Source organism: Pyrus communis, chromosome 11 (genome assembly GCF_041283825.1).
Source record: "Pyrus communis isolate YQ-2024b chromosome 11, ASM4128382v1, whole genome shotgun sequence".
NCBI lineage: Eukaryota > Viridiplantae > Streptophyta > Magnoliopsida > Rosales > Rosaceae > Pyrus > Pyrus communis.
The window spans coordinates 32,090,784-32,111,365 of NC_142575.1; the positions used below are offsets into that span (position 1 = coordinate 32,090,784).

The 20,582-nt window shown below is 35.9% G+C and overlaps 3 protein-coding genes and 1 pseudogene across 3 annotated transcripts; 2 read left to right on the forward strand and 2 right to left on the reverse strand.

Annotated features, from left to right (window-relative positions):
• Positions 1-57: 57 nt before the first annotated feature.
• Positions 58-641, forward strand: LOC137742711 (rapid alkalinization factor-like). Its single transcript, XM_068482650.2, has one exon. It carries the CDS (start codon positions 165-167, stop codon positions 504-506), a length of 342 nt encoding a protein of 113 aa, XP_068338751.2. The 5' UTR covers positions 58-164; the 3' UTR covers positions 507-641.
• A 260-nt stretch (positions 642-901) lies between these two features.
• Positions 902-2,358, reverse strand: LOC137742712 (heat shock factor-binding protein-like). Its single transcript, XM_088679371.1, has 5 exons — positions 2,218-2,358; positions 1,849-1,902; positions 1,664-1,687; positions 1,539-1,581; positions 902-1,267 (listed from the first exon to the last, which is right to left on the reverse strand). The coding sequence occupies exons 1-5, from the start codon at positions 2,218-2,220 to the stop codon at positions 1,122-1,124; spliced, it is 270 nt and encodes an 89-aa protein (XP_088535497.1). The 5' UTR covers positions 2,221-2,358; the 3' UTR covers positions 902-1,121.
• Positions 2,359-3,136: 778 nt separating this feature from the next.
• On the reverse strand, positions 3,137-6,793 carry LOC137742668 (dol-P-Man:Man(5)GlcNAc(2)-PP-Dol alpha-1,3-mannosyltransferase). Its single transcript, XM_068482592.2, has 13 exons — positions 6,579-6,793; positions 6,473-6,507; positions 6,254-6,391; positions 6,088-6,156; positions 5,581-5,738; positions 5,435-5,501; positions 5,292-5,345; positions 4,928-5,016; positions 4,648-4,764; positions 4,174-4,307; positions 4,010-4,088; positions 3,683-3,739; positions 3,137-3,570 (listed from the first exon to the last, which is right to left on the reverse strand). The coding sequence occupies exons 1-13, from the start codon at positions 6,742-6,744 to the stop codon at positions 3,399-3,401; spliced, it is 1,335 nt and encodes a 444-aa protein (XP_068338693.2). The 5' UTR covers positions 6,745-6,793; the 3' UTR covers positions 3,137-3,398.
• A 12,996-nt stretch (positions 6,794-19,789) lies between these two features.
• Positions 19,790-20,511, forward strand: LOC137742279 (translocator protein homolog pseudogene; annotated as a pseudogene).
• The last annotated feature ends 71 nt before the right edge of the window (positions 20,512-20,582 follow it).

Genomic DNA, 20,582 nt, shown 5'->3' on the forward strand with positions numbered 1-20,582 from the left:
TAGGTTTTGAACAGATCACGAATATTCCAATTTCACCTTCCCTAGTTGCAATAAGAACAAGGTTGAATTAGTGCAAGTCAATTAAGTCATGACCTTGTTAGGTTAACTCTTAACAACTTTAAATACAAGTAGGCAGCCAAAATACACACAACATACCAAAACCTATGGGCAATTCCTCTGCCATTATCTTTTCCTTGGCCTTCGTGGGTGCTTTGATCATCTCCGTTGATGCAAGCAGCGGTCATGGGGCGAGCTGGGTTCCGGTGAGACCCCGCTGTGAGGGTTCGGTAGCGGAGTGCATGGATGATCATGATGATGAGTTTGGCATGGACTCGGAGATCAGCAGGCGCATCTTGGCCACCTCACAATACATAAGCTATGGAGCTCTGCAGAGAAACACTGTGCCTTGCTCTCAGAGAGGTGCTTCCTACTACAACTGCAAGCCAGGTGCTCAAAGCAACCCATACAACCGTGGATGCAGTGCTATTGCTCATTGCCGGAGTTGATCAACGGTGTAGCATGTTTTTCAATGTTTATCGCTTGGATTAAACATAACATGTTGTGAATTGTAATGTTTATATTATGCTTTATCTTAAAAATCAATCCTAATATGCAAATCCGATTGTAGCCAAGTTCGAATCCCCCTTCTCTTAGTTTGGATTAGACTAGAATATCGCTGAAATATATAAAAGAAAGCTATCCTAATAACTTTGTGTGTATTTTTTCTCGTCTTCCCATGCCTGGATTAACCAAGTCTCACCTGGGCCGGCCAGAGTCAAAGTAGGGAAAGGAGTTCCAGAATCATGGTCCAAGGACGATGTGTCAAAGTTTTCCCAGCAACGAAACATTCAAAAATCAAGATAAACACCAATGAACTGTTAAATTCTGATAAGAAACAACGCACGATAAGACATCATCTCATATTAATGACTTTCAAAAGATAGATCACAAACAACATTAGCTTCAAGAGCACACTGAGTGTTTATAATCTCACAGAAACATCAGCTTCAATCAGTCAAGCACAAATACACAATTGCAGACAAAGAAAAGCTAGCACAAGTTCGAAAACCTTATCAAATGTAAGACAAGCACTATGTTTATCTGCAAGAATATAACTAAATTTATGCAGAACCTTCATCTTGCTTCACTTCATCTGCCGCTGGCTTGGACTGCTGCATTGGAGACGGAGAGCCCTCCATTCCCATCTCTGTTTTTAGTTCATTGATGCTGCTCTCCAACTCATTTATGCGAGAGCCCATCTCGTCAAGTGATCGCAGTTAAGGAAACATAACAGAGAATTCATTTAAGCCACTACAATTATATAACACAGATTGTAAGGTTTCAAACCCCATTAAGATCTGACAATCCCAAATCGCAGCCAAAACCAGCAAACATCGATAAGATAGTTTTATGGAAAACTGAATTTTAAGGCTTTAATTAAGCAGTCATATTCATTTAAAGAACCAAACTTTCCAATGTATTAACCTAGCATGGATCAATAAGCGCTTTCAAAATTAAAGAAAGTGAGAATAGGATATTCTTCGTGACAATGGAGTCGGACATTGTTTGGAACCTAGATTGCTGCAGACAGAAATTTATCAGTAATAGTCATTTGATTCAACCAGCATCAACTCAACTTGAAGTTACAACTCGAAAAACTCACCATTTGTTGAAGAAGATTTTGCACCTGCGAACAAACAAACCCCGAAAAAACATGATAAGAACACCACAGAAGGCGAGATTTACCAACATAAAATTCTTGTACAAATGATTCAATAATCTTAAAAGTCCTACACTTTCCGAACAAAAATCGAAACTCGAAAGCTATGAGAACAATGAGGCACTCACAAAAGCAGACATGTCAGCAGTGCTCTGCTTCGGATCCTCCGAATCATGCCCGTCCTGCAAAGAAAAACAAATTCACAGTTAAATCATACACTTGCACAACCAAAGCGCTCGACAGAGTTGCCCCAACGAACCCCAAAGCCACACACATTTGGGCGAAGTGCAACAACCAGGGAGAAAGACACAAGCTTTTGCGGTGGAAATCAAAAGTAAACAAAATCTGGGCATCGAAGTTTGTAGCTATAAATTCAAAACCTTGAATTGAATCGAATCGGAGTTGGAAAATTAGGAACCCTAGCGACGAAATTGGGTGAAATTGAAAGATTTGTTTCGAGAAAAATAACGAAAGCGAGAACGATGATTTGCAATTACCATTCTCTGCAACTTTGGGAAGTGTCCTTCTTGCTCCTGCTTCCGTCCGTACAGTAGCTGCAATGGCGATGCGTTGGGTGCGTTGGGTGCGGTGTGGCCTCTGGTTTATGGTTCCGGTGATTCGTTTCCAATGAAATTACTGATATGTCCCTCATTTTAAACTTAAATTTTTTTTTTCTGGCCGAAGGTGACGGTGGGCATTTTTGGAAAGTGAATAACTTGGAAGTTGGGAAGCCGAGCGCCACTGAAATTCAAATTTTTATTATCACAAAAATAAATTGCTCTGCTTTTTGGTTTTAGGGAAAATTATATTACTCTCCTAAAAGTTATTTTTTTTCAGGGCAATGAACTAAACAAGAAAAGGCTCTGCAAGTTCTTGAAACTTCATTTCATTACTTATACCCAATTTGACTAATCCGTCAACTGCAAAATTACGCTCTCTATGAACATGCTGCAAATTACAACTCTAGTTATATATGATCAAACTTCTACACTTTGAGACAAGACTATAGAGGGGATGATTTTCTAGCTTTAGCAATCTTCAACCCATAAAAAAAATAATTAAAAAAATAAAAAATAAAAGCCCAAAGCTCAACATGGAGAACTTCTCCAACTCTTTTTTTAGCAATAAAACTAGTGATCCAGTTACTGTGCCAATCTCTAATTAATCCTCCACTTCCAATTACCCCGTTAGAACCAAGCCTAGCACCATCCACATTTAGCTTAAAGGTCCCAGATGAAGGAGGAACTCGAACCAAGTTAACCTGCACACAATAGTGTTAATCAATCTTGTATAATTAATTTCTCCAATGTCAATGAACAAAGAAAGAAACAAAAGGAATTAACTTCCACCATCTTCCTTGATCAAAATTCAAACCTCATTCAAAAATCGAAAGAGAAGTAATACTAGATCAAGAGCTAGTTGGTCAATCGTCTAATACTTTCAAATTCTCCATAAATTATAAGCTAAACATCGGAAGTCTTCGATTCCGAAACCCGACTGTGTCCTCAAAACAAGAAGAGCACTATTCGGAACAACAATTTCAAGAGAAGAAACAAAATCCTAATGCTTGGTAGAGTACAAGGGAAGAAAAAGAAGCTGGAAGTTGCCTTTGTTCTACATCAGCGGATTTAGTATCGTCTGTATAAGCGTTGTTTAAGAAGAACTAGTAAATGCAGCATCATTTATCTTTGTTTTCAGTCGATGCTTTGTCGTCCACATAAGGATATTCAGGTGGGGCGGACCAAAGACCGACCAGTATTACTAGGTGGAGAAAAAGAAGCATTGCCGACGAGTACATGCTAGAAGGAAAGACGTTCCAGCAAAACTCCACCCCAATAAACAACATTACACTGTCCAAAATAAACGAAGTTCAATCAACAAAATGATCGGTATCAAAGTAATAATCATACAAGAATTAGTGAAGACTATGTAGCCTAAGGATTCAATGATAAAGAAGCCTACCGCAGTACTGTGGGGAAAGGCGTTTTCCACAATAGATAAGGTAAGCTATGGAAATACCTGCAGTAAAAGATCTTCGTGTGTTATGAACAAAATAAACGAATATATAGCTTATAGATCAGGAATTTTAGTAGAACGACTCCAAATAGTTTTGAGATATATTGACATCAATTGCATTCAGATTCAGGCCCTCAGCTTTCCTACCATCACGTTTGAGGATACAACTTTTACAGATCCTTCTATATTGTAAATTAGCTACCATGCATTTCTAAGTAGAGCTGTCCGGCTACAAGTTATAATTTATACAGAACATCATCCAGCAAAACTTACCAAGAGTAGAACTGATAATGCAATGATCGAGCACATACAATGCCAATGAAATTCCCGACAAACATAGTAGTCACAATATCTAAAATTACCATGCCCACGTTAGTATCAGCTATAAGGAAACGTAGAAAGGAAAAAAAACCTTATTACAGAGGCCTTCTACTTACATTCTTTCCTAAGAACTCTGGTGGATGAATGGCTATTAGAGGACTTCTTCAAAGGGAATGAACTTGTCAGAGCAAATTTGAGTTTTAAAGGATCAAGTCTAGAATACAAAAATTTGAAGAGTCCGCCTTCATGCCTGCACAAGACGATTACCAAAACATATTCAGCAAAAATACACAATCATTTGGCCATCTATAAATACCAGTCACTTGTCAAGATACTAGAGAATTGCATGTTATTGTAGACAAGAGCCTATCTTAGTGCCTGCTGGGGTATCAGGAGGTTGTAATAGTCACATATGGAAAATACGTTGAGAGCAGAACAAATGTTTTCATTTGGCGGGAACATATTCATAACTTCAATTTTACAACTTCCTATTATCTTGCGGGAAAAATAGAACGATCCTTACACCTAACACATAAACCACACCAATTCCCAATACAACTTATTAAAAAGAATTACACAGTTATGCTTACATGCACCATCTATAATGAGCAAAAGCTGTGAGCAAACCAAGGTGAGCAATCAGCAAAGAGATTGCAAATGCCTTCGATACAAATATTGGCTCAGGAACAAACTTGAAATTAACAGACCTGAGAAAAAGATCGCATGTTATTTTCCAACAACAAACTGCATGAAATAATCAAGGAAAGGAATTTCAAATGAAAAATAGACCATGTGTTGCTAAATGCGCTCAAAAATATGAACGGAAAAATTTCATTTATAGATCTTAAATTATATGTTCGAAGAATGTACCAGAAGTGGATAAAGACTCGACCGAGATTAAAGGCTCTTGAGATGTATGCAAATGGATGAGACATGATGAAAGGCATCCCCAACAGTATCTGCAGAACCATTCAGCAAATAGCTGTCAACAAATGAACACCCCGACTGGAAAATGCTCTTGAATTGAGGATCTTGAAGTCTAGCTCACCTAACAATGTTGGAATAAAACACATACATTCAACTTCCGCATTACCAAAGTTGGTTACTCTGAATTCTAAGAATGGAAAAGGAAAAATAATAGAATGTGCATCAAGGCTGCAAGGCTGAATCAACTGAAAACTTTCAAGCCTATGCAAACATTATTTTGTTGAAAACAAAAGGAAAAGGTAAGCACCTGTAGTAACGCTGCACCAGCTAAAGCTGATATCACTCCACTGATACTCATAGCCTGTAAAAGATGTGTTGGTGCTTGAGAAATTTTAGCAAATAACCCACGCACGAATCTTAAATAAATGGTCAAAGACAAATTAATATTACCTTTAACATGAGGAGTAGTAGAGGTGGAGCATAGAGAAGCACATTCATCTTTATTGAAACAGCTCCACTTGATAGATAACAAAAGCCAAAGTTAAAACAATTATTGTTTATCTTGAAAAAAGTTCGTCAAGCATGTAAAATGCTACCTGAAAATGATCAGTCCAAGATGCCATCTTTGGTAAAGAAGTGCAGCCAACGAAGCATACAAGAGCATCATGGCCAAACAGTCATTAAAAAGACGAAGCACAAAAATCGAATGCACCCTTTTCGATAGACAAAGCAAGGTAAAAGCCCACCATGGAACCTAACAACAACCAAAACGGCATTGGAAGCTGAAATCAGAGCTGATACCTAAGGGAGGAGAATTACAGTTTAAGCAAAAGTTGTCAGCTGAAAAACAATAAGCTGTTATCTTCAATATCCAGTAACACTTTTCTAAATATCCAATCTGTAATACAGTTAGTTTGACTACAATTTCCATGGAACTAAGCAAACCTTCCCATTTATATTGTCACTTGTCATCAATTAGCATGTACAACAGACGGTTAATAAAACCAATCACAACTTTGCAACATCAAAATCAGCGGCCAAAACGCGTTAAAGCAGAATTAGCACTTCAAAGTCACAAAAAACAAGATTGATTGTTGTCATACCACATCAGTCTTCCCATAGATGAACAAAATGATCCACAAGTTTACAATGTACAAAATCCCGAACAAAATCTGCAAACACGAAATAGAAATCAAAACCATCAGACACAAACTATGGTTAGAAACTAAACATCAGCGAAAAACTTTCGCATATGAAAAAAGTGATCACCTGAGCTGGATAAACTTGGCCTCCTGTAACATACTGAATAGCAGAATAAAAGTACAGGTAACCAGCAGGATAGACCAGCGGCCCTGTGTCCCCTTTTAAGTTCGCATAGTCTCTCTCTCCACCAAGAAACCCACTAACCTGTCAATCAGATACTGTCATTTTCTCAGTAACCACACAGAATATAGAAAAAAAGAGAAGAACTTTAGGAAGACCACTCACTTGTGACATGTACGCGTCCCAATCTATCTTCGTATCTGCAACCAAACACTCACGATATCACCAATCCGAATTCACAGAGAGAGAGAGAGAGAGAGAGGGAGATTACAGGGGACATAGGCGACGATAAGGGCTACGAGGAACGAATCGCAGAGAAGCAAGGCGGAAGCGAAGAGTAATTTAGGGTCCTTGAGAATTTTGGGGTTCGAAGAGTTGGAAATCCGCCGGCGCTGCGGGGGGTTCCGCTGTGTCGCCGCCGTCGATCTGCCCGCCATGGTTGAGTCGTCGTCTTTAGACCTCAAACGTACTACAAACTAAAACTGGACCTGACCGTTGGATTTGAATACTATAGTCCTTGATCTGACCTTTGCTTGAAATCGGGTCGGGTTGACGGTGAACAAAAACATAGGCGCAATATAATCTATATTTTATGGATTGGCCGGCCCAAAATATGGCCCCAATGTTGTGGTGGTGACTTGGCACGCTGTTCCTAAGAAAAATAGGGAGAGAAACTTACATAGCGGTATTGAATGTCTTATGTTTAACATGTCAATGTGCAGTTTACTTAAATCACTGTATCATCGTTGTCCTTGTCACATAAAAGTCTCCCAAAACTAAACTATTGTGGAGATGGATTTCAAGGGAAAAGGTAGAAAGTTCTTAACTATTTTTTTTCCTTAAAAAATGAGGACCAATTGATAGTTTTACTACGACTGTTCATCCTTTAAAAGTACGAGAAGACTCACAAAGTCATTAAGTTTGCCTTATCTACCATCATGTCATTTACCAATACCAGGAATCGTCTATTTGGTGATAAAATAGTTAGAAGATGAAGCATTTAAAACTCTAAAATTTGCTGACAAGCTTCACTAAGAGTTTATTAGTCAATTGCATTTACCATAATAGTGGTAGTGTATGTGTGTGCGCGCCCCTTTTTTTTTTTTTTTTTTTGATGGCCCTATTAACTTGTGAAAAGAAACACTCCCCAATCAAAATTAAAATGAGGGATTATGCGACAACCCTAACCCTTGTGCAGCTCTTGCTCATCCGTGTAATTCTCTCCAAACCCTAACCCTAACTTCAGTCCCGGTTTCACCACCTTCACCCCCACCAAACCTTGATTTTCTGCAACACAGGAGTCGCCCCTTCTCCTCCTCTTCAGGTTTGTAACCCCGCCTTGTCTGTTCCATGTATCTAATTCAACCCTAACTCTAACCCACCCTATCTCATTTTTATTTTATTTATCAATTTATCAGACTATCCTGACTGGATATGTGGAACAAATTTTGGGACATGCACGTGCCATGGGAAGACCGGCGCCTCTTCGGAGGTACTCTATCACTCCTTCAGGTCAGTGTTTTTGTTGTTTACACCCATTTTGCTGTAACCACAAATACCCTATTTTTCAGTTCCCCCTGAAATTTCTTTGTATGAAAAGGATTAGTATGATTTGGAGAATAATAGAGTTCAAGGTAATCTCTTCAGCGCAATTATATATATATATATATATATATATATATATATATATATATATAATACTTATTTTAAACCTAAATTGATCTAAATTTGTTTGAATTTGTTCTATTTTGAGAAAACTTGTTAGTGTAATGGAGTTTAGCTTATGTGTTTTCATTAATTCATTGGGATATAGATAAATCTTCGTCAGCGGTCTTCTGCTTCTATGACGCTCGAACAGATGGTAAGTTCTTATGAATTTACTTTCAACGGCAAAATCATGCAACCAAGTACTATTTTTCAACTTATGTTTAGTTTACTCTTCTTCTGCAGACTTTTGCTTCATACATTCAGTCATCAATAGGTGGGCTAAGGAATTCCCACATGTAGCATTGTATGAAATCATCATTCATCATCTGTTATGGCATTGTAAAATGATCTTCTGTTCATTTTGACCAAATCCTTTGCCAATCATTTTAGTTTTTAACAATTATGATATTTTTCTTGCTTTGCTGCAAGATTAGTCGATCTTAAGATTTGTGTATTCTCTCAATGAGAGAGTACAATATCAATTGTACGGTAAATGATTCTTTTTTTTTCTGTTTTGTTTTGTTTGGATGTAATATTCGATACTTAGTGTAATTTGAACCATATGTTTAGTTATATTTGTAAAGCAAAGATAAGACTACGTACGATAGACGTTTCTCTCCGACTTTCGCTAAGCGGAGAGCTTTGTTGGCTTGGGGTCGTTTTTTTTTAAAATAAAATTCATTAATTTGTGTTGTAACTTGTAATTTGTACCACATCATAATTAATAATTTGGTAAAGATAACCATACATTATATTAACATAGTTTGGGAAACATATTTTCGCTTATTTAATTGGGTCAGCTACATGAAACCTCATAAATTATAGGGTTGCTTTCAAGCTGGCATAAGATCTTCGAAGATATCCGACAAACTGATCCTCAAACTCACGAAAATTTTACATTTGTGCGCATCGTTTACTTACACTGTTTATATGTTTGCAGGGTCTTCAAGATCGGCTTCTAACTTTGAATCAACCTTATAGTTTGGGGTTTTATGCCGTAGACCCAAAATTAATTTCCTTTGTTGATGTGTGCATTTCTTTTGCAGCCAACATTCCGTTTCTTCAAAATGGGGAGAAGGTAGATGACCTAGCTGGTGGCTCTGCAATACTCTTGGAAAAGACTCTTAATAAAATTTATGGGTAATCATTTTCTGTATTTACTTTCCATTTGTGTGGTTTGAGATTTGGCCAAGTTTGCACAACATCTTAACTCGACATAAGCACAACATATATTTTTGGTCCTTTTCCTGCTGTGCAGGTGTCGTGTGGACATATAGGATCAAGTTCTGTTATGAATAGGTGTTAGGGAAGTGCTTTTCACGCACACCTCTCTATTTATGATCATTGCATTGGATACATCAAACGGAACCAACGGCTACGATTAAACAGGGGTGTGTAGGAAGCTAAAATGGGTATGTGAAAATCAATTCCCTAGGTGTTAAACGGGAAATCCGTTAACAATTTTGTGTGTTGTGTTTGTGCTATTTCAATCCTTCACCCATTAGTATTCGGCTACCATTCACCTAACACAACACCGGACTTTTGCTGGTTTACTTCTGAAGAACAACATACATTTTGTTTCGTGCCAATAAAATAAAGACACGTGGAGTTTACATTTTTATTTTATTGGCATGAGACGCGAACATGACAATATACCCATGACACATGTCCTTCTCCTACTTTCATCCTTTATTCACCAATTATAAACAAATGAAATATCATGAACGCATACATGTATGTTGTATTTTACATATCTATATCTTCTTTTATTGGATAAATGACATAAAATAGTTACTAAAAGTTTGTTGAATTATTCATGTAGGGGAGAAGAATGGAGTACAACACAAGTCCTTGACACACAAGTTAAAAGAAAGATAGGAATGGTGAAGAGTTTGTTCACCATTTGAAGTGGAAGCAGTGGCACATGATACTTGGGATACAAGTTATGAATTGAAACACTATTCCAAATGCCCTTGCAATTTGTGCCGTAGCTGGAGTACCTGCGACTGAAGTTGTCACAACAGCGTGAAACTGAGATTGAAAATGATAAGAAATAAGGTTTAAACTTAGGTGGTGTTATCAAAATACTCATTTTTACCTCTTACACACGCTTATTAATTTTTAGTCAGATCAAATGAATTGAAAAAGATAATGATCAATGAACAAAAAGTAACAAGAGTGTGTGAGATAAAAAGCAGTGTGTGAATAACAATATCCTAAACTCAAACTTGTTTGGTTTTCAATAGCTACGTACCTTGTGTTTTGTCATTTTTTTGCAAAAGCATATCTCCGTTCGGGTTACATATGTGTAGAATTTGGATTAAGACTTCGAAATAGAAACGATAACTTTCAATCTCTCTCTTTCTCTCTAGTGCTAGGTCTTGGTACTTTTTTTTTTTCCTTTAATAACCAATTAATTTAGTTGGATGTATAAATAAATTTATATACTACATTAAGTTTCTTAGAGTGGGGTAAGTTTACAAAGTAATGTTGGGATTAAAGAAATACTAATTTGTAGTATGTTCATAGAGAACATAATTTTACATCTAACGAGTTAGCTAAGTTGGGTTTAAATAGCGAGATGGATTTTCAAAACCTTGCGAAATCTCTTCCTGTTTAGTTCAAACTTTTTCTGATAACTACTTTGCGGTCGCTAGAGCTAGACTAGTTGTTCATAATGTTTCTTTTCTCTTTTTCTTCCATGTTGCTGAAAAAATGGATAAATTAAAATATAATGTAGGTGTAGAGAGTAACAAGTGATACTAAATACGGGTTCAATTGGAAAGTTAAATCAACTCTTGGTTGGATCTAACGGTTCTAAATGTTGAAGGTTGTCATACTTGACGGTGTGTGCAATACCTAAGATTAAAAAATTAAATTTGCCAAGTTAGTATTACAGTCGAGTAATATTCCTCTTTATTTATAAGTAAGATGTCTTAGATTCGATTTTCACCAAAGACGAGTTTGAGTCACATTATTGCTAGCTCATTGTGAGACTAAGTCCACCCCCTTCCCCTTTAGTGTAGATAATCGTTTGTTCAAAAAAACAAAAAACAAAAAAAACAAAAATAAAAAATCTATCTTCCACTCTTAGTTTAGTTGATCAAACTTTTAGCACGTGCCAACATTCAGTAGGTCAATATACTTGTATAAGTTGCACTATTAATACAAATTATGACAATATCGCAACTTATACAAGTATTGTTGAGAAAGTCAACAGTCATACAAGATATTTGCCTAGATTAACATTTAATCAACGTAATTTGAGCAAATATGTTGGAATGATTACCTTTCTACTCAATATTGATTGTAGCTAGATATTTACTTTCCTACTTGTATCAATTGTATGAATTATACGAATCAATTATAGAGTTCATTCTTATAAATAATTGCATATCATAACTTTGGAAATTATCAATAAAAAAAAGAAATATTCAGCCATATTAAATTTAATTAGTATGCTGACCTATAGTCAACTAAACCGAACTTTAGCCAAAAAAAAGTCAACTAACTAAGCAATGTTTCTTTTTTGATGTTACCTTTATTTCATTTTTTTATGTATCATAATCAGTGTTTGAAATTTCATCCATATAGTTGTGGAAATATTGGTCGGAAATCAGAGAAAGATATGAAAATGGTTTGAACTCTAAGTTTTACAAGTTATTGAAAAAACTTAAATTTCAGGTAAAGTCGACAAATTTCATTGTTATTTCTAACATATCAGTTCAATATTGGCAAACTGTCATATGAAGTTTCATTTTAAATGTCCACATTTTTTAACAAATTTTCATCATTTTCATCGAAGACAGCTGATATAATTCATCAATATTTTCACAAATTTGTATTAATATTTCCATCGATACCATTAAAGTTTATTAGAACCAGTAAAAACAGTTTTCACAAATATGCAAAAGGACACAAATTAATGTAAAGTAATATGGAAAATACTTACGCGTAGAGTTTCTATTTGGCCAATAATATGCTCGAAAGGTACCCAAGGGACTCCCTTCGGATGCCAACTTGGAGTTGTGCTCTTTTGAGCTAAAATTATCAACTCAAACAGCTCATCTAAACACTCAGGCTAGATCGTAGTGAGCATGATATCAATCTCAGCAGCTAGTTTTTGTTCAAATGTGGTGATTTGTTTTGGGTCGAACGCAGATTGATATTGCACCTATCGGAATGAAAGAAACATAAATTAGATTTCAACTTTTACCGGGAAAAAAAATTGAGTATTAAGTTTTACATTACCTGATGAAGCGTATATTTTAGGATGTTGGCTGAGCATGCAAGGAAATCCATCAGAACATTATCATAAGCACTCATGTTCTTCAGGGAAAACCGCACGTAGATTTTTGACATCCATTTATGGTTACCGTGATAGCAAATGCCTTTATCCATGAAATATTTATCCAAGTCCTTCGTATACATTTTGTTTGATTTGTTGTTTGAGTCTTTGGCTTCACTTAACTTGGAATAAACCCACATACGGACCAAATTCCTAAGCACTTATGGCAAAGTTGCATGATGCAACACCTATGTCTTCGGTTCGAGCCAACACCTCTGTCACACTTTCCAGCTCCTTAGGGGCACCATTGGTGCATATTTGACGATTCATGATGTGCATCTATTCAAAGTCGAACTTTTTGCCGTAGCGCTCCTTAACTTTTTTCAGTTTTATGTCGGAAGTTCCATTGTGACAAATAACATCAAAGAAGTCAATGTCAAAGTCAAAAACTGAATCCACGAGATTAAACATCCTTTATTTTCTCGAAAAGTTTCCTATAAAGTAGTTTATAGATAAACGGAAGTATGTCCAGACCTATTAACAAATTTTCATCATTTTCATTGAAAACAACTGATATAGATATATTCATCGATATTTTCACAATTTGCATTGATATTTCCACCGATACCGTTAAAAAATTTTAGAACCATAGGCTTCAAAAGTGTTTAATGTTTGCATGCTCTGCACTTATACAAAGAGAAGTGAATAAAATAGAGCTTGAATTTAACATTGCAAAACTAAGTACAGCCCCCAAAGATTTGACAACATAGATGAAAAATAAATAAAAAATTAATCTAAATGAATTTTTATTTCATACATATAAAAAATTTGACAACATAGATGAAAAATAAATAAAAAATCCAAATCATATAGAAAAAAATAAAAATTTGACATTATAGACAATAAGCTACAATAATGTTTTCCATCGGCTTTCACAGCTTCCATAAATCCACCATGCTCTAAGTGTAGTTTTGTCCCAGAATCTCATATTCCCATCCAAGCACACTTGCAAAATCTTTTAGTAAGGATATCATTAGTAAAGAATGTAATTTTCTGATTTTGTTTTGACGTAATATTCAATACTTAGTGTAATGTGTACCATATGTTTAGTTATATTTGTAAAGCAAAGGTAAGACTACGTATGATAGACATTTCTCTCCGACTCTTGTTAAGCGGAGAGATCTGTTGGTTTGTGGTCGCACTTTTTTTAAAAAAAAAAAAAATTCATTAATTTGTGTTGTAACTTGTAATTTGTAGAATATCATAATTAATAATTTGGTAAAGATAACCATACATTATATTAACATAGATTGGGAAACATATTTTAAGTTATTTAATTGGGTCAGCTGCATGAAACCTCACAAATTATAGGGTTGATTTCAAGCTGGCATAAGATCTTTGAAGATATCCTACCAACTGATCCTCAAACTCACGAAAATTTTACACTTGTGCGCATCCTTTGCTTACACTGTTTATATGTTTGTAGGGTCTTCTACTCACACTGTTTATATGTTTGTAGGGTCTTGAAGATCGGCTCACAACTTTGAATCAACCTTATAGGTTGGGGTTTTATGCAATAGACTCAAAATTAATTTCCTTCGTTGATGTGTGCATTTCTTTCGCGGCCAACATTTTTTTTGGTACCACAACTATGTTCATGCTCTTCACCACCACCACCAAATTCACTCAAGCCCTCTTCTTCTAGTCCCTTGTCTTTCAAACCCATCTCTCATTATTCAAATCTGAGTTTTTGGCAATCACAACAAAGGTGGCTGTCCTCATCTTTTTTCAGGAGGTCCAACGAAAAATTCCCTTCGTGAGTTTGTAAACCAAAACCCTCCACATCATTACCATATAAACTTATTTCCACATCTCTGTGAACTATTTTGTAGTAAAACTCATCAAAGCCCTCCAGTTCAGAGAGATGTGGAAATAAGTTTATATAGTAATGAATTGGAGGGCTTTGGTTAGTTTTACTACAAAATAGTTCACAGAGATGTGGAAATAAGTTTATATGGTAATGATGTGGAGGGTTTTGGTTTACAAACTCACGATCGGAAATTTTCGTTGGACCTCCTGAAAAAATGAGGACAGCCATTTTTCTTGTGATTGCCAAAAATTCAGATTTGAATCGTGAGAGATGGGTTTGAAAGACAAGGGACTAGAAGAAGAGGGCTTGAGTGAATTTGGTGGTCGTAGTGAAGAGCATGAACATAGTTCATAAAGATGAGAAAGAAAACCATAACGCCGCATCCCGAACAACAAGAAGTCTTCAAGTAACATCCAAGAAGCTTTCGTTCCAAAAGCTCCAAGAAGATTAGCAGACCGTTGTTTGTATGTTCAAGGCATTGTTTGCTACATCCTTTATATAATGATCGTTCCATCAAAAACAGCAAAAGGGAAAGCTAGTTTGCGTTCACCGAAAAGAGAAAGAAAAAAAAAAGGAAAGCTATTCCGTCCACCAAAGGAAAATTATTAATAATAAAAAATTTATATAAAAAAAAAAAGCCTTGTTCTACCGCTGCTGCTTTGGTTTCTCAGATCAGGCTTTCTCCTTTTCATTTTGAGTTACCTTTACATTAAGCAAATTTCATAAGCATCGCTCTCCCGGCTCTTACGGGTTATCTCAGTTACCTTTTTCCCGTTTTGATAGAAATGAAACGTTGGCTACAAAAAGTATACAAATTGTTTGCTACTTCCTTTATATGTGCATTGTTTGTAGACTGCTGTTTGTATGTGCATTGTTTGCTACTTCCTTTATATAATGATCGTTCCATAAAAAACAGCAGTTTGCGTTCACCGAAAAGAGAGAAGAAAAAAAAAAAAAGATTGCTTTTCCGTCCAACAAAGGAAAATTAAAAAAAAAAAAAAAAAAAATTAAGAAAGCTCATTCCGCCGCTCCGTAGTGCTTTGGTTTCTCGGATCAGGTTTTCTCCTTTCCAATTTGAATTACCTAATCAATTTTCTTTATAGCATAAGGAAAGAAGTAAAATCTTTGTTTGGTCGGAATGCAAGAATAGGAATAGGAAACATGTATTTTAGCACAATTGATGAAGGAAACATGTATGCAAAGCCTTCGACAGTGCAACTTAATTTCATGAAGTTCAAAAACTACTTTGTATAAGATTGTTCTCTTTTTCTTTTGGGTGATGAGAAGATGGACATCTTTTTTTTGAAACAAAAATTTACTTCGTCTCTCTCCATGCCATTACGGGTTAAGCTCTGCCGATTTCGTAAGGCAAAGTGTAACTGAGGAGTAAGGAGGCATTTGTTTTTTGACGAGTCTGACAAGCAGATCGAATAAATTAGACGTACGACTCTGTATTTTAACAATCGAGAAAAGTATGTTCATAAGGAATTTTCAGATATATTTGTATTGCAAGTCATCCTGATAATACATAGCCCACCATAAAAATAAATGAACGCTTTTTCGAACCGTTTCCGCACCATGCAAGCTCCTAAAACAAAGTAGTTGGTGCTTCACCTGAGGAATCAACTCCTTCTCTCATTGCCAGTTGATCTTTCTGTACCTCAACGTATCTTCAACTGTACTCTTCTCCTTATCAGATGATCTTTCTGTAGGTCGACGACTGCAAGATGAGAAAATTCAACAATAGGGTTCACCAACTATTTTATTAATTTGTACAATTCAATAAATACACTTTATCTGGGATCGGTTGTATAAACCTAGAACATTATACTCGATTTTGTGTCAAATCTTCCGTTAGCTTCAAGAAGAAAGGAAAAGAAAAAAAAAAGCATAAGTCAAGTTCACACAAATTTAAAAAAGCACGCAAACCTGAGGTAATCTTGAAAGGGTAATGCTATTCACATACCATTTTTTTACTTCTCACACACTCTTACTAATTTTTATCCATTGATCTACTCCAATTCATTTGATCCAACGATAGAAAATTGAGAGATATGTGTGAGAAGTAAAAATTGGTATGTAGATAACCAAACCCATCTTAAAAATACCTACATGTAGAGTTCCACAAGAGTCTTTTTCAAGCAAATCTCGTAAGCATCACTCTCCCAGCTCTTACGGGTTATCTCAGCTACCTTTTTCCCGTTTTGATAGAAATGAAACGTTGGCTGCAAAAAATATATAAATTGTATTTTAGAAACAAATTAAGGATAAAGATGTGAACAATTAAAACAGTGGAGCTTAATTAAGAACATTAGCTCCAACAACATTTAAAGGGTCAAATCATTTACCATACGGGGAATATTAAGTTTTTCCAGTATGCTTTTATACTCGTCTTCCTGCATACATAGAGAGTTAACAATTTAGACTAACTAAAATGAAATAGTTATAACAAGATATCATATTTGTTCTTTAAGCAGACACACATCTCATAGCAATTACAAGATTACTACATGAGTAAAACCATAAATCAAACAGTTCAATTAAAAGATGGAATGCAAGAAAAAAAAGACCCTCAGACCCCCTTTTGTACAACACCTTCCTGCATCAATATAAGAAATTATTTTCAGAAATTTAGCTTTATACTTTACCCATTACTCTTCCGCTGCCGATACCCAACATCAATTCCCTTCATTTAGGGGCATCTTTTCCTAACGCACACTGATCAGAATACTAAACAACCCCTAAGTTGTTTTCTACCGTATTCTTAAATATTAAGTTCGGATTAAAAAACTTGGCAGAAAAGCGAACGGTTTCCAGAAAAAAAGAAAAAGAAAAAAAAGGATTCAAGTTAATATCAGACTGGATTACAGTGGCACACCTCAGGATCAAGGATGAACTCCCACAAATACTTTATTTTTCAGTTCCCCCGGAAATCTCCTTTTATGAAAAAGATGAGTATGATTTGGAGATTAAAAGAGTTCAAGGTAATCTCTTCTGCACAATTATATATACAGGTACACACACACACACACACACACACACATATATATATATATATATATATATATATATATATATATATGTATATACTTTAATCCTAATTTGATCTTAAATTTGTTTGAATCTGTTCTGTTTTGAGAAAACATTTTAGTGTAAAGCAGTTTTACTTATGTGTTTTCATTAATTCATTGGGATATAGATAAATCTTCATCAGAGGTCTTCTGCTTCTTTGACGCTCGAACAGATGGTAAGTGCTTATGAATTTATTTTTAACAGCCAAATCATTCAACCAAGTACTAGTTTTCAACATATGCTGGGTTTACTCTTCTTCTGCAGACTTTTGCTTCATACAGTCAGTCATCAATAGGTGGGCTAAGGAATTCCCACATGTAGCATTGTATGAAATTATCATTGATCATCTGGTACGGCATTGTAGAATGATCTTCTGTTCACTTTGTCCAAATTATTTGTCAATCATGATAGTTTTCTTATATTGCCTCAAGATTACTTAAATTTGTTTATTCTCTCTGCAGAAAGAAGACGACCGCATTAATGTAATGAGAGAATACAATATCAATTGTACGGTAAATGGTTCAATTTTTTTTTTTGTTTGGATGCAATGTTCATACTTAGTTTAATGTTTACCATATGTTTAAAATGCCAGTGTTACTAATTAAACGTTGTTGAATTATTCATCTAGGGGAGGAGAATGGAGTACAGCACAAGTCCTTGACACACAATTAGTTAAGAAAGATGGGAATGGTGAAGGAGTTTGTTCATCATTTGAAGTGGAAGCGGTGGCACATGATACTTGGGATACAAGTTACGAATTGAAACACTATTCCAAATGCCCTTGCAATTTGTGCCGTAGCTGGAAGTACCTGCGACTGAAGTTGTCACAACCGCGTGAAACTGAGATTCAAAAGGATGAGAAATAAAGTTTAAACTTAAAACTTGTTTGGTGGTTTGGAATTTCAATAGCTACCTTGTGTTTTTGTTAGTTTTTTTGGCTATCGTGCAATTTATTTGAAATTATGTATGCACTTTGTAAAAGCAGAGAAATTTTTAGTTATGACGGGAACACGGATGGTACACCACGTGTTTTTATATAAGTGGTGAAAAATTTTAATTTTTAAGTTATTAACCTTTTAACACACATATTCCACCATTTATATAGGAACAAGTGTTGTACCATCTTGTGTGACGATCACACTGAAAAATCTCCGGTAAAAGCATGTCTCCGTTCACGCTACATATGCACAGATTTTGATAGACCTTGAAATAGAACGATAACTTTGATCTCTCTCTCTCTCTAGTGGTACGTTTTGGTACTTCTTTTCCTTTAATAATCAATTAATTTAGTTGGATGTAAAAATAAATTACATATATTAAAGTTTTTTTTGAGTGGAGTAGGTTATGAAGTAATGTTTGATTTAAATAGCTTGCTAATAAAGCGCAACTTCAAGCCAATAAACCTCTGAGAGTTGGAGAATTAAAATATAATATAAATGTAGAGAGTAATAATAGATAGTAATCCAATTAAAGTTTCCCTAATAAATTTTAATAAATTTCCGACCCAAAAGAAAGCATTACAGAAAGGTGAAAGTGTAGAATAAAATTCGCAACACACATTGTGTTACAGAATATAAATCCCTTAGAAAAACCTCAGTGGTCGTTTTATTGTTGTTGGATGCTTGTAGTTTCTCAACAATAAACTGGAAATTCATACTCCATTTAGAATAATCCATTCCCCAACATTTAAACCGTTAGATTCCATTCTTGGCTTAGATCTAACGGTTTTAAATGTTGGAGTCTGTCATACTCCGGTGTAATAGAACTTTACAGTTTAATACTTATTATTTTATTATGTACAAGACTAAGAATATATACACATATAATCCTTGATTCACAAGGAAACATAAAAGGACATAAAATAGATAATTTTAACAAAAAACTTCCGATACTGTTCACTTTAACGAAAAATCACATTTTTACACTAAAAAGTCAATCCTGGTACTATTTACTCTACCCTTTATTTTGTCATTTTCGTTAAAACTCAAAGTTTTCAAGATCTTTTCATTAATTTTCCTCATAAAATATCCTTTCTAATAAAGGATTCCTAAAATATTTACATACTCTTTACATACTCATTAAGACTCACGTTAATATAAAATAGTTAAGATTATAAGAAAATTATCTTTCATATGAATTGGATCTAACGGTTTTAAATGTCGAAGTCTGTCATACTCCGGTGTCATGTAGCTTAAGATTAAAAAAAAAATTATCTCCCATATTTGGATGATTACAATTTTTTTTTTTTCTTTTCGAAAGGGAATGAATACAAGTTTAAAGAGTATCTTATCACCCTTTTGCAAATCTTATCCCCTACGTGCTTGCATGCGTGCATGACAACATCAACCGACATTGTGAGTTTTTGGCTCTGCACCCAGCTTCCACCATTAATCATCTGCTACTACGTGTATAATCCCCCATTAGCCACGTGTACGTTCCGTTAGCCACGTGTACGTTCCGTTCCCATCCGCTCCTTGCCTCCACCTCCGCCCACGTGTCCTCCCTGTAAAATCGCTCTCCTGTATATAATTCCCACCTGAAATTCCTCCAATAAAACTATAACATAAAAACAAACAAACAAAAAAGACAGAGTGATTCATCTCTCTGAAAAATGGATAATTATTCCGACCACCTCAAGCAACGCAGGACAGAGGATCCTGCCGCCGCCGCTGCCGGGAAGAAGAGCGGTTACAGAAGCAAAAAGGACATGAGAATGGACATGGCCAAACGCGGCCTTAGGTCCTTAGCCGTGGCCGTCGCAATCCCCGTCTCTCTCCACCTCATCGCTATCTACGCAGGCTCATCCGACCCCTACCGCGTCGGATCCAAGCCCTTCTGGATCCCTCCCTTGTGGGCCCTGCGGTTAACCTGCATGGCCTCCAGCTTCCTCACGGGCCTGGCCGCTTGGTTAGTGTGGGCCGAAGGTGGTTTCCATAAGAACCCGATGGCTCTGCCCATTTACTTGGCCCAGCTAGGGTTGAGCTTGATTTGGGATCCGATTGTATTCGGGGCGGGGGCACCGTGGGTCGGGTTGTTCGCGTGCATGGGGATGTTCGGGGCGATGATCGGGTGTTCTCGGGTGTTTAAGGATGTGAATCCGGTCGCCGCCGATCTTATGAAGCCGAGTTTGGCATGGGTTGCGTTTTTGGCCGTTGTAAATCTGAAGCTTGTATTCCACTGAAATGTCAATTTAATTACTATAACCTTTTGTGTCTTGCAAGGTCCGTCTAGAAATGATAAATTGTATTAGAAGCACTTCCTGTAAAAGTACTTGAGCCTTTCATGCAAGAAGCCAACAAGTGCTTCTTTTAGAAAACAATTCAAAGTGTTTTTCCTGA

What these genes read in the sequence shown, in the direction of transcription:
- LOC137742711 (XM_068482650.2), top strand. Translation starts at nt 165, where the DNA reads ATGGGCAATTCCTCTGCCATTATCTTTTCCTTGGCCTTCGTGGGTGCT.
- LOC137742712 (XM_088679371.1), bottom strand. An exon ending in AAAATCTTCTTCAACAAATG is followed by an intron (nt 1,582 to 1,663) that starts GTGAGTTTTTCG and finishes TTCTGTCTGCAG; the next exon opens with CAATCTAGGTTCCAAACAAT. An exon ending in CGACTCCATTGTCACGAAGA is followed by an intron (nt 1,268 to 1,538) that starts ATATCCTATTCT and finishes AACTGCGATCAC; the next exon opens with TTGACGAGATGGGCTCTCGC.
- LOC137742668 (XM_068482592.2), bottom strand. Translation starts at nt 6,744, where the DNA reads ATGGCGGGCAGATCGACGGCGGCGACACAGCGGAACCCCCCGCAGCGC. An exon ending in GCTCATTATAGATGGTGCAT is followed by an intron (nt 4,308 to 4,647) that starts GTAAGCATAACT and finishes CGTCTTGTGCAG; the next exon opens with GCATGAAGGCGGACTCTTCA. An exon ending in CATTATCAGTTCTACTCTTG is followed by an intron (nt 3,740 to 4,009) that starts GTAAGTTTTGCT and finishes CTTTTACTGCAG; the next exon opens with GTATTTCCATAGCTTACCTT.